General features: G+C 43.1%; 1 protein-coding gene across 6 annotated transcripts in view; it reads left to right on the top strand.

Annotated features, from left to right (window-relative positions):
• The window catches only part of SPG21 (SPG21, maspardin), a 14,890-nt gene extending 3,171 nt beyond the window's left edge, over positions 1-11,719 (top strand). For 2 of the 6 annotated variants that reach the window (XM_026073766.1, XM_026073757.1), the window contains 8 exons: positions 2,734-2,827; positions 7,076-7,237; positions 8,163-8,243; positions 8,848-8,993; positions 9,542-9,650; positions 10,113-10,220; positions 10,605-10,745; positions 11,072-11,675. In XM_026073766.1, the coding sequence (XP_025929551.1) occupies positions 2,765-2,827; positions 7,076-7,237; positions 8,163-8,243; positions 8,848-8,993; positions 9,542-9,650; positions 10,113-10,220; positions 10,605-10,745; positions 11,072-11,194 (933 nt within the window). In that variant the 5' untranslated portion in view covers positions 2,734-2,764 and the 3' untranslated portion in view covers positions 11,195-11,675. Of the gene's footprint in view, positions 1-282; positions 405-2,733; positions 2,828-7,075; positions 7,238-8,162; positions 8,244-8,847; positions 8,994-9,541; positions 9,651-10,112; positions 10,221-10,604; positions 10,746-11,071 lie in introns of those variants that run through there. The other 4 variants (XM_026073773.1, XM_026073748.1, XM_026073778.1 and 1 more) reach the window with 4 other exon arrangements.
• Positions 11,720-11,801: the final 82 nt, after the last annotated feature.

The raw sequence follows: 11,801 nt of genomic DNA, 5'->3' as shown, positions 1-11,801 counted from the left end.
GGAGTCTTGAGGGACCAGGGGGACCCTGGGATGGAGTTACCGCAGGTCAGGGGGGGCCTCCGGGGTGGCGTTACTCTGGGCTGGGGGAGGCCTGAGGGGCTGGAGGCAGCGCTGCCCCCTGCCTCGGGCCGGGACTTCGTGGCCCCCGCCCCAGGGAGCAGCGGACCTGCCCTGGGGGTTCGTCTTCCCGGGGGGCTCTGGCAGGGCAGGGGTGGTGCAATCGGGGGTGCTGAGCGCGTTTGTGCCCCATTTCCCCCACAGCGGCGTGTTTTTCCTCTCTAGTAGCTGGATCAAAATCTTTCTAGATCAGTAATGRATGGAAAGCAGTACTAGTGTAGCGTGAATAACTCTCAGGAATATTATCCGGTGCTTTGGATTCCAGTTGATAGGATGTACATCCGTAGGTAATGCTTCTTYAGAGGAATTCTTTTTTAGAATACAGAGTTCCTTAGTTTGTTTTTATTGAAAAATGAAACTCGAGTGGCTTGGTCCTGAGCAGCATCAGGTTCTTTATTTGTGATTTGAGCTACCTTTGTTGGTTGATTTCCCGGTTCAAGTTAATGGTTTCGCTTTTCTGTAGCTGGAAGAACACACAGTCATTGCTGACACAGATATTTGTGTGCGTGAATTTGTGTCACGTCCAGAAAAATGATTTCAGTGACAGGACATTGACTTAAACAAAAAATGTCCATATTTTTCTTTATTTTAAGAAAAACAGTTTACCTTGCTGTAAAGGGAGGGCAGTTCTGCTTCCTCTCCTGCACCCTTACGAGAAAGGAGCTGGGCGAAATCAGTCCAGTCCCTGGTGGGGAGCTGTTCACTGCCACAAAGTGGTAACAGATGAGCTGAGACCTTCCAGTAGCAAGCCAAAGTTAAGTGCCAGTCCCCAAATTAGCTTAATGRAGCTGCAGGAATGAGACAGCAAAAGAGGAGAGGTGATCGTGGCTGGAACAGGACCCCTTGTGATGACCAGGACTGTTAGCGTCAAGTCTTTCTGTTGCACAGCTAYGGTCATGCAGCGCCTCGTGTAATGAGGCCCTGGTCACGACTTGTGTTTCTTGACCTTGCTATAATATAATATTCACAGGGAAAATGCTGTGTTAAGGCATYCACTGTAATTTTTCTGCCGTTGTTTTGTCACGCCATGGTTTGCTGAAAGGCTTTATGAAAACTRATGCATGGTTATTGAAAGGAAATAGTAGCCTGAACTACTGTTTTATTTAATGACCAGCTGTCCTCCTTATTCCAGTGATGTTTGTTGTGCCTGCTCTGCTTTGCAGGCTGGTGGAAAAGGTATTTTTGCCTCCGCTATAATTTTATGTGCTGCCAAACTAGCATGAATGGCAGAATAGTTGGCATAAGCACCAAAATTAAGCCATGCAAAATTGGAATGAGAGCCACACGGCTGAATTTCCTACTTCTGAAACATTTGTTAGCAAATGAAAGGTATATCACCCTGCTATATGTTGAAAGATGTGTGCTTTCTTGCAATTTAGAAGGTACTTTCCTTTTTAAATCTCATTTTTCACATACTTGGGGAAACAGTAAATTAAGACTGAAAGCTGGAGTTCTAAAGAGAGGGAAATCATAAATAAACATTAATCCAGTTGTAACCAAATAAGTGGATGAAACTTGCACACTGGCAGCTTTTTTTGCATGGAGAAATGGTTTGGAATGACTTATAGAATATGCTGAAGTCTTGTTTTCCCAAGAAGTAACAAACAAGAAACTATTGATTTATAATTGGCAACTGCTAAATAACAAGAGCAAAGTTGCTTTGTTTTCTTATGCTCAGTGCTGTGYATGAATACATGAAAATAATCCCCCGAGGCAATTAACTTTCAGGGTAAAGCTATCAAGCATGCAAACTTCAGAACTATTTGAWATTATCTGTTATATAAATGGAAGTTAATAGTCTTGCTGCTTTAACAGGGCTTCTAGATTTATTTTTTTTAATTTATTACAAATGAAAAGAAATTATAACAAACCTTCATTGTGTATACTCGTGTGCGTAAGGGAATTGACTTGAAYGTGTAATTCAGAGCAAATTAGTAGTGTTCTTGGGTGGAACCAATTCTGAAATCAGTTTGTTCCGTATTAGTTGGTGTGCTTCAAAGATCTCTGTTGTGGGGCTGCAACTCCTGACAAGAATCAACTTCTGTGTGGATAGATTAAAAACTTCAGGACTCTTCTGTAAAGTACGGCTCAGGCTGGCTGATGTTTCCACTATGCTTTGGGACTCCTTTGGGTCAGTTAGACTGAGACTGAAAGCCATGTTCTGAATACTTGGACAGTAGGGTCATGWGATAATGTAAATAAACCTATTGTCCCAATTGCTGAGTGAATCATATCAACACCTGTCAGATACAAATTTGGAGTAGTTTATAAAATTAAAGACAAAGCCAAAACAGCTTTTTTAAGCCATTTGCATCCTGCAATACAATTGTCTTTTTCAGCAACTGTTACACGGGAATACTCTGTTACAAAAACATTGCCATTTCATAATTGGCCTGGTACAGGAAGGCAATCAGGTGACTACCTCTTGGGAGTATAATTAAGTGGCTTGTGATGAAAACTAAGGATAAGCAAACTTGGCATGATCAGAGGCAGTATAATCAACTGATAAGAGCAAGTTCACCCTGCGAGGGCTTTGTGTGTACAGCACAGCTTTTGTGTGCTGCCTTACGGTAAACCTGCATTCTTGATTTCAAACATTGTGTCTCTTTGTTTCAGGCTGACCTAAACTGAGTTTTTTCTAAACATCATGGGAGAGATTAAAGTCTCTCCTGACTATAACTGGTTCAGAAGCACAGTTCCTCTTAAAAAGGTACGTACAACTTGTGTGTGAAACATCTCCTCTCAGATGGCTCTTGCTGGGTGGTGGTGGAAACTAAGCAATGCAGCTCTGGTTAATGCAAAACAGTTGTGGGTGTGCTAGCGACCTGGTTCATCTACTGAACTGTTGTCCCATGTGTCATTGAGTGCACGAAAGCATGCCCTTAACTTTCACATGCTTCTCGGGCATCACTTCTGCACCTGGCGACTGGTGGGAGGGAGCAGAGACTCGCAGTTAAGAGCCAGGGGCAGTAGTGAGTTATGAGCCTGCGAGCATATGTGGAGTCCCAGTGCCGCCAGTGGGAACTCCTAGAAAACAGGACATGTTGGGGACGACATGCACGGTTTGTCACGGAACTGGCTGTTTGCACCTGCACCACACTGAGGTGGTGAGGCTGATCTGGCGCGATACAGCCAAGCCACCAGAGCCACCTCCGCTCTTCCTACCCATCGGCTTCAGGCTGAAGCAGAGCATTGGAAGGCAGTTCCTCGGCAGCCAGGCTGCGTGCTATGTTCCTGAAAGTGGAAAGATGCCTTAACCACAGTGGAAAAAGACAAACGGCTTCTTCCTCTGTGTGTCCTTTAGATGGCTGCTGCTTAATCACATTGTCCAACCACTTTCCCCTCTTGCTTGGATTTCTCAGTTTCCTTTCACTGAACCACAGAGGAACGTTTGAGGTGTGCAGTCCTCTAACTTCTGCCTCTCCATGGCAAAGGGCACAGACTGTTGTACTACTACAGAGCCCCTGATCCAGGCTGGCGCTCTCACACATACCTTTGTAGATGAGGTTTGCAAAGGCCATGATTACACAGTAACCTGCAGCAGCAGCAGCCCGGGCTCCTGCCTGCCTGAAGGACTGTCTCGCCTTTTTACCCCGGCCAACTGCTTCTGCAAGTACGGTTGCTCGTGTGACCCTATGAACTGAGTGGAGTCAGTGAACTATCTAGCTTGGGAGTGTTTTATAGTTTGTTTTTTGGCTAAGCTGACATTCAGTTGATTCAGTTCCCTAATCTGGATGGCTGTTTTGGCTGCAGGAACACAGGAATGGTACTGGCAGCAGAAGGTAGAGCAGGGCTGCCTCTTTTGCAAGCAAGTCGATTGCAGTTGGACCACGCTAAAGGGACCATGTCCCTGGACCTAAGGAGCAATGCTTAAAGGTGTTTAGCGTTGTTTCCAGAGCTTTCTGTGTAGGTTTCCCTAAGAAATCACCTTTGGAGAAGGGTTGCAGGGTTCTCTGTTCAAGGTTTCTCATTCATTTCCATCAACTATCTGCCTTTTGTAAATAAGATCCCTTGTGGTTGACTGTGCATGTTCAACCTAGTCTCTGGCTGTTCAGCTTTCTTCCATTTCTAGCCATTACCAGACTCTGCTGGACCTATTTTTTTGCTGTCCTGTTTTACCTCCAGACAGTGACTTAACTGGGTCGGCAGAGCTGGGAGGCAGTATTTAAGCGGGAAGCTGCGCGGGTGCTCTGAGGCCATGCTTTATGGGATGCAGTACTGCTGGGGGATGTGGTGAAAAGGTGCATGGGCATTGCTGCTCCTGGGGGGACTGCGAGACACCGCAGCCTTCTGCCAAGGGCCACAGCCTTCAGCTGCTGCTGCCTCGTCTGGATCTCATAAATGAGAACATGCCTAAACTGAAGCTACCGTTGATGGTGTGTGTGGTGGCCCTCAGACTAGGGGATACCTAGCCAGCGTGAGTGATTCAGCCTACTCTAAAGGAAGGTGATACCCCAGTGATGAACGTGGGGCATGAGGAAGGTGGGAATAAACAAACTGGCCTTAGTTTCTGGGAAGAAAAAAACCACAATTTAAAGACAAGATTAATCTCTGGAGCAGTCTCTAAGAAGACTTTTGCTTGCAGTATCCCAAAGAAAGCATAGTCAAAGCACATGCGCTATAGAAAAAGGAGCAACCAGCTTTCTAGATTGCCAAGCTCATCGATGCTGCTGATCAGCGCACCTTACTGCTGTCGGATCAACCTACGAGAAGCAGAGCCAGAGCTGTTCATTTGAAAATGCACTGAGATGTTCCTGAAAAGAACAGAAAATGCACAGCTCCACCCTTGCACTTCCTGCTCTTGTCAAATATGGGAAGYGCACTACAGAAAATAGTACTTAGTTTAAACTAAATCTTTAGCTTTGCCTGTGAGTCTCAGTGGAGGGAGGACACCCTGGCTCTGCTAAAGTCAAGGGATGTTCTACCATCTGTTTCAATGAAGTGGAGATTTTACCCATTATGTAAACTATAAATAATCTTGATGATAGAGCAGAACAAGAAAAAGGCCAGTGACTTATCAAATCAGCAGTTAACTGTGCTGATGTCCGTGTATACAGCGCGTAGTATTGTTTTGGACCTGTAGTTAAACTATCCAGCGTGAGGCTAGAAATCGGATAGAACAACTGTTTAAACCCATTGATTCATTGTCTGGGCTTGAGGGAAAAAACGTTATCTCTGAGTCTGTTCCCTTGACACGTGAGCTAGCTTTGCTTATGAGATTGCAAGAACTATGCAAATAAGGGGTTGCTTCACCTCTGGAAACATTGCAAAAGATAAACTTTGTTATAGCCACCAGCAGCTACCATGAACAGATGARAGCTGCAGAGCCTAGAGCTCTGGAGTTGTGTACGAAAGTTTTTGTTTTGTGTCGTCCGCCCCCCCACCCGCCCTGGTGCAAGGATTTTTAAAGGTTTCCGTGGTCCGGGAAGCCTTGGTATGCAGTCGTCTTTTCCTTGGTGACTTTACAAAGCAGCAGTATCATGTGATTGCTCACATGCTCCCAGAGCCTGAAATACTGGCTCCATTACAAGCAGATTTGTTAATCGGGCAAATCTGATTTGTGATATGCTGCTGCTCTCTGATTCCCCGAGCAGCTTAACTGCTGTGATGGAAAAGTGAATCGTGCTTGTGTATTGCCATTCAAAAAGTTGCAGTCCTGATTTTGGATGAGATGAACTCCTGCTGTGTGATGCAGGCTTCCCCAGAGGTTTGTGCCTCTTGATCTGATGTGAGCTGTGTGCTTTTGCTGGGTTGTGGGGGCTTAAACGAGTATCCTAAATACACACAACTGGAAGAACAAGCTGCAGCACTGCTAGGAAAGGAGCCCTTAACCTAACTCCTGTACTTTTAAAGATACTGGTTGTGCTAGGACTTCTAGCTTCTGGCCTGAGATGGGCATTAGGAGAAATGTATCACTAAGGATACCAGCACACGTGCGAATCCTCCGGTTCAGCCAGCCACGTGTCCCAGGGCTTCCAGGCACTCCTGTGACGTTCCCAGATGGTGGAAGCATTTTCTTTCCAGGTCAGCTTTGCGGTGCTGCTTTGGGAATTCTGTGCACGGCATCTGTCCCTGGCAGTCAGATGTAACTGTTTCAAATTAATGATTTGTGGTGTTAGCTGCTTAATTCGGTAGGCTTAGATGTTGGAGGTCTGGATACGTGCTTTGTCCAGTATATCCAAGTGTCAAAAATTGCTTTAAAAAGCTGACCACACAGTCCTGGCCACAGACATTGATTGTGGGCCTTACCAGCCTACAGCTATTGCGCTTGATACCGTGAGCTGACCTCTCCTGGCCACGGCAGATCGCTCCAAGCCAAGCACATTTTTCTGCATATGGAATATTGCTTAAGCCTGATCATTTGGGGCACAGTCTTGCTATTCCCATGGTTTATTTCTGTATGAATTTTCAGATCAAGATGTACCATCTTTCAGACTAAGGCCCTCTGAGTTAAAATGTAGAACAAACCATTGCAAGCTGCAGTTAAACCACGCTTCTCGGAAAGGAAAAGATTTCTTTTCTCGGGTGTAGTTTCTGAAGCGTGGTCCATCACTGTGAAGCCAGCATAATTCACTGCTTGCTTCCCGCAGTTGCGGTGTACTCCAGCTGTCCACGGAAGGGTGAGATCCCCGCAGACACCACCTCTTGTGTTGATGCTGACTCCAGACAGTGCCCTGCTAGTTACTTATGCAAAGCATTTGGTCTGATAGTCGCATGACCACAGTTCCGTTTCCAGCTGTATCCACACAAGCACTGTCATTTCGGATGGTAAACAGGCTTAGAGAAGAAAGCTATTGTGAAAAGGAATAAAAGATGGTCTTGTTCAAAGGAATCTTGAGATTATAATATTGACTAGATGAGATGAGAACAGTTTTGTAAAAGCAGTCCTGGAAGCTGGCTGAAGAAACTCATCTTGATCTTGTATGTTTACCCTCCCTCCATACCTCTCTTCTTCCAGATAATAGTGGACGATGATGACAGTAAAGTCTGGTCACTGTATGATGCAGGACCTAGGAGCATTCGGTGCCCACTCATATTTCTTCCTCCTGTAAGTGGAACTGCAGATGTATTTTTCCAGCAGATTTTGGCCCTGACTGGATGGGGTTACAGAGTTATCGCTGTGAGTATTCTCAGTCCAATGTCAAAGTTCAGTATGTTTGTGCTTGCTGCTCTGATCAGAGGTTGGATCATGACGATCAACTTCTCAGTTTTGACAGGGGAATCCCAGAAAGCTGGTGCTACGTCGTACTCCAGAATATGTAACATACAGATGCAGGCTGAAATCTGCTGTAYGTTCACAGAAGCGTTTATCCAAAGCCTTGCGCAGAGTATTAACTTCTCAGTCTGTTTATTCCCTCGTGTGCACTGAACACCAGTTGTCTTCGTCTCCAGCAGGATCTTTGTCAGCCACGAGGAAGTGTATGGATTGGTTCAGGGTTTCCGTATTTGCCTTAGGGATGGTGGATAATCTAGTTCTTAGACTGCACAGCTGCAGATACTAAGTCACTCCTTTGTAAAGTCCCAACAGCATGTTGTTTTGTGGCTTCTCAGCTTCCGAGCTGAACTTTTATGATGAAAGGATTGATTTGTACAATAATGCTTCTGCTAAACAATATGGCTTTAAGCATATTGCTGTATCTGTTGTAGCAGTTAATGATTTTTGTACCTGCCAACTTTACATGCTACGAAATCCCTGGAAATCATTCCAGTCTCTCCCCCTGCCGATGATGGAATGAAGCAATTCTGCACTTCCAGTCCCCTGTTTCTGTGTGAGTGAGGGGGAGGCGTTCATACCTTCTAGCTGCGGCAACCTTGCTTTGGAGCTTGAGCCTCATGATACCGGAGAGGCAGGCTTCTACGGAGAGCTATTTAAAGGACTCGAGTTAGGCTCTAAGCTAAGGCCTCTAGTTAGTGTGAATAACCCCTCCTCTTCCTCTTCCTCCTCCCCAGGTCGTGTTAATGTGTGAATTGAGACTTAACTTTCAAGCAGACAGCTGGCAGGTACTGAGCAGAGAACACCTTTTTCTAACTTCATATAATTTCAGTTGCAGTATCCGGTGTATTGGGATCACCTTGAGTTCTGTGATGGATTCAGAAAACTGTTAGATCACCTTCAGTTGGATAAAGTGAGTGTTCCAAGATGGACAAATGGAGATATAGTTCAATAAAAACCTCATGCTTGAAAGAGCCTCGTTTTAAGAGCAAGTATATAAAATATGATGGAAAAACGTAGCCTGAATATAGACTATGTTGCAATTTTATTTTTAAAGCTAGTTTATTTTCTAAGGTAAATACTTTGAAAATTGTCATACTTAGCTAAAATTCATTGCTATTCTAGGCCTGTGTTAAAAACTAAATTATACTGGCTAATTTCAGTTTTTAATGATAGCCTGTGGAAGTTAGCCTTTGTAATTCATGCAGTACAACATGCCAAAATAAAAGTAACTTGAATCAGAATAGCTATTGAAGACAAAGTGAAATATTTGCTTTTTTCTTAAGCTTGGTAAGTACACAGAAATTTTATTTGAACTCTGTTCCAAAAACACTACTACTTTTAGTGTTTATCACATCCTATAAATTACAGAATCTGAATTGAAGAGTTTGATTCTTCTTTAAAAACAGGTCATACGGACAGGAATAAAACTTGAATGACTTATTTTTTAATGGATCAGAATGCTTAAGGGGCACTTATTTCACAAATGTAATATGATCTGATTTTTCTTAAACTAGGTTCACCTTTTTGGAGCTTCTCTGGGAGGCTTTTTGGCTCAAAAATTTGCTGAATACACACACAAATCTCCCAGAGTTCAATCTCTGATCCTATGTAATGCCTTTAGTGACACTTCTATCTTCAATCAGACATGGACAGCAAACAGGTAGGAGAGACCGAGAAAAGCAATTGGATTCATGGCTTTGGGGTTTTTTGGCTTTGTTTTTCAATGAAATGTCATGCTGATCTGGTTGAACGTGTGTCCAATCTGTTTCCAGTCTGGGTGACTAATGGTGAGGGAAACTTGTGCCTTTTAAGGCCCCACTACAAGGAAAATAGGGGGTTTCACAATTGGCTCTGTGGAATTTGACAGATGAGACTTGTATTTATCTTTTTCTTGTAATCTTCTGAGGCCACACRGTCGGACTTTAGAAGCCATTACCTGATTTCTAGCAAAACAAAATTTTAGAGTGAGAAATGTAACATTCACTGTGTTCAAAATACACTCACGCAATATGAGATTAACAGCTTTCCAGAGTGTTTCAAGAATCTGGCTGCAAGGTTCTCCAATCTCTGTGTTCCTGAAGCTTCTTCAGGACTTTATTTCAAATAAAAGCACAAAGTCTGTGCAACAAAAGGGAGTGCTTACCAAAAAGCATCTTAATCCTGGGGTCCTGGGTGCTTGAAGATTGTTACATCTTGTTTCTATTTTAGCTTTTGGCTGATGCCTGCTTTTATGCTGAAAAAAATTGTCCTTGGGAATTTTGCATCTGGTCCGGTAGATCCTGAAATGGCCGATGGGATTGATTTCATGGTGGACAGGGTAGGTGGCCGTGATGTCAGTCTCTTTGGAAGAATCACTTAGCAGCAGACAGTGGAGCTTATAGGTATTCCTGCTGCTTTCTTCATTTACTTACCCAGAAGTTGAACACTACAGAACAGATCCGTTGCAGGTATTGATTGTCACAGCTCTAGCAATTTAATTGATGTTGTGACTAAGAGCTGTGGCTGTGGTTAAGAGCTTAAGAAACTATCAGATGGGAGAGGAAAAGTGTTGGGATGGTACATCTGTAGGCTATGCTCTGGAAGCAGAAGGCCCCTACCATGTTTTAAGTATTTGTCTCATGCAGAGAGATATTAAGTAGGAACTGTAATCTTGATCTGAAATGCAGTCATGTTTCCCTTTAAAACTGAGGCGTTCACTTGTCTTTGGCTGTATTGTTAATATTGCATTAACTTCCTGCAGTGAAATATATCGTTAATCAGTATTTCTCTCTACTGAAAGCTGGAGAGCCTGGGCCAGAGTGAGCTAGCTTCAAGACTTACCCTCAACTGCCAGAATTCCTATGTAGAACCTCATAAAATTCGAGACATTCCTGTAACTATTATGGATGTAAGTTGACTTTGACTTATTGCTTTAGCACTGCTTAACAGGTGGGGCCTGGATATTCTGTTAAAACTTAAATATTTGCAGCATCTTAATTTCATCTTTAGATATGCCTTCTACTGACTGGGCAACACTGACTTTTTTTTGTCTTAAACTATCAATTGGATATTCTGTGCAGTAATACAGCCAAGTTCAGGAAACTTATAAGTGGCATATCACAGCGTTAACTTTCTAGCTGTTGATATCTAACCTGTTTGCTTGATTTCTGTTTCATCAAAACCATTCCACAGTGAAGCCAAGAGTCATTTCTAGAAGCAGCATATATCCAGTCTGATTTGATAAGCCAAATCCGATTACAATCGGAATTAACTGCTCGGGCTTGTTACGTAGGTGTTTGACCAGAGTGCGCTTTCAACTGAAGCAAAAGAAGAAATGTATAAGCTTTATCCTAATGGCAGAAGAGCACATCTCAAAACAGGAGGCAACTTCCCCTATCTCTGCAGGAGTGCTGAAGTCAACCTGTATATTCAAGTGAGTCTCCGCATTCAGGTCTAATCTACTAACATGTAGAGTTGAAACAGCAGTAGGAAACTCCCTCTTCTGTGCCCACCCTTATTTCTTAACCTGCCTGAGCTCCATTTGCTCTGGTTCTCGGATAACTGGTACAGAAGAACAGGCTGAGAGCAACCACATTCATTGAGAGTTGGCTTTGGGGGCTTTTGTCTGTTTCCTCCTATCTCTTGTACTTCACAGCAATTAATTTCATCCTCATAATGATTATTCATAAGTGATGTTTCTCTGTTACTGAGAAGTTATGCATCTACACCAGTTTCAGGGTTATTTTCCATGTCCAACAGATCCATTTACTGCAGTTCCATGGTACCCGGTATGCAGCCATTGATCCCTCTATGGTTAGTGCAGAAGAACTGGAAGTCCAAAAGATCAGTCTTCATACTAGCAGTGAGCAAGAAGAGCAGTAGATTTTTGACTGTCAGTGGAAATGATGAATCAGTTTGGTCTTCCTGCATACAATCGATTGTTCCCACTCTGCCTTTTTCCTTATGTTAGCCGATTATCACTGTGTGATTCCAACAGGATCAATAGTCAGTGAACTACCCAAGGACGATAAACCCACAACAATGTAATGAAATATCTTTGTTTAATTTTTAGTCTTTGGATTCAAGGAAGTATCTTTGAAGACTACAGTTTTAAAAACAAAGACATTTTTGCTACCAAAGGCTTCACCTTCATGTTCTTAAACAGAACAGTATTTCTTTTTATATTTTCATTCAGCTGTATATATTGCCACATGCAGGTTATGTACTTATAAGCTGACATATTTTTGTTGAATATTGGTTGAGAAAATGTTTAAGTGCCAATGCTGCCATGACTTATTTGCTTCATATGTTGTGTTGAAAGTTACTTTCTATTTGAAATACAGCATTTGAATTTTTAACTTTCTTGCTAGCTGTTAAAAATGGTTTTCAATAAAACTTCAATTTCAACAAGTGCCTCTTCTTTTCACTACAAGAGGACAGTAGTGTAGATGACTACAGTTGTGGTTTACCTCTCCAGCCACCTTTAGAA

This window comes from Apteryx rowi, unplaced genomic scaffold (assembly GCF_003343035.1).
Source record: "Apteryx rowi isolate R43461 unplaced genomic scaffold, aptRow1 scaffold_11, whole genome shotgun sequence".
Classification (NCBI taxonomy): domain Eukaryota; kingdom Metazoa; phylum Chordata; class Aves; order Apterygiformes; family Apterygidae; genus Apteryx; species Apteryx rowi.
The sequence above is the reverse complement of the archived record's forward strand: the minus strand, read 5'-3'. Positions and strand labels throughout refer to the sequence as shown.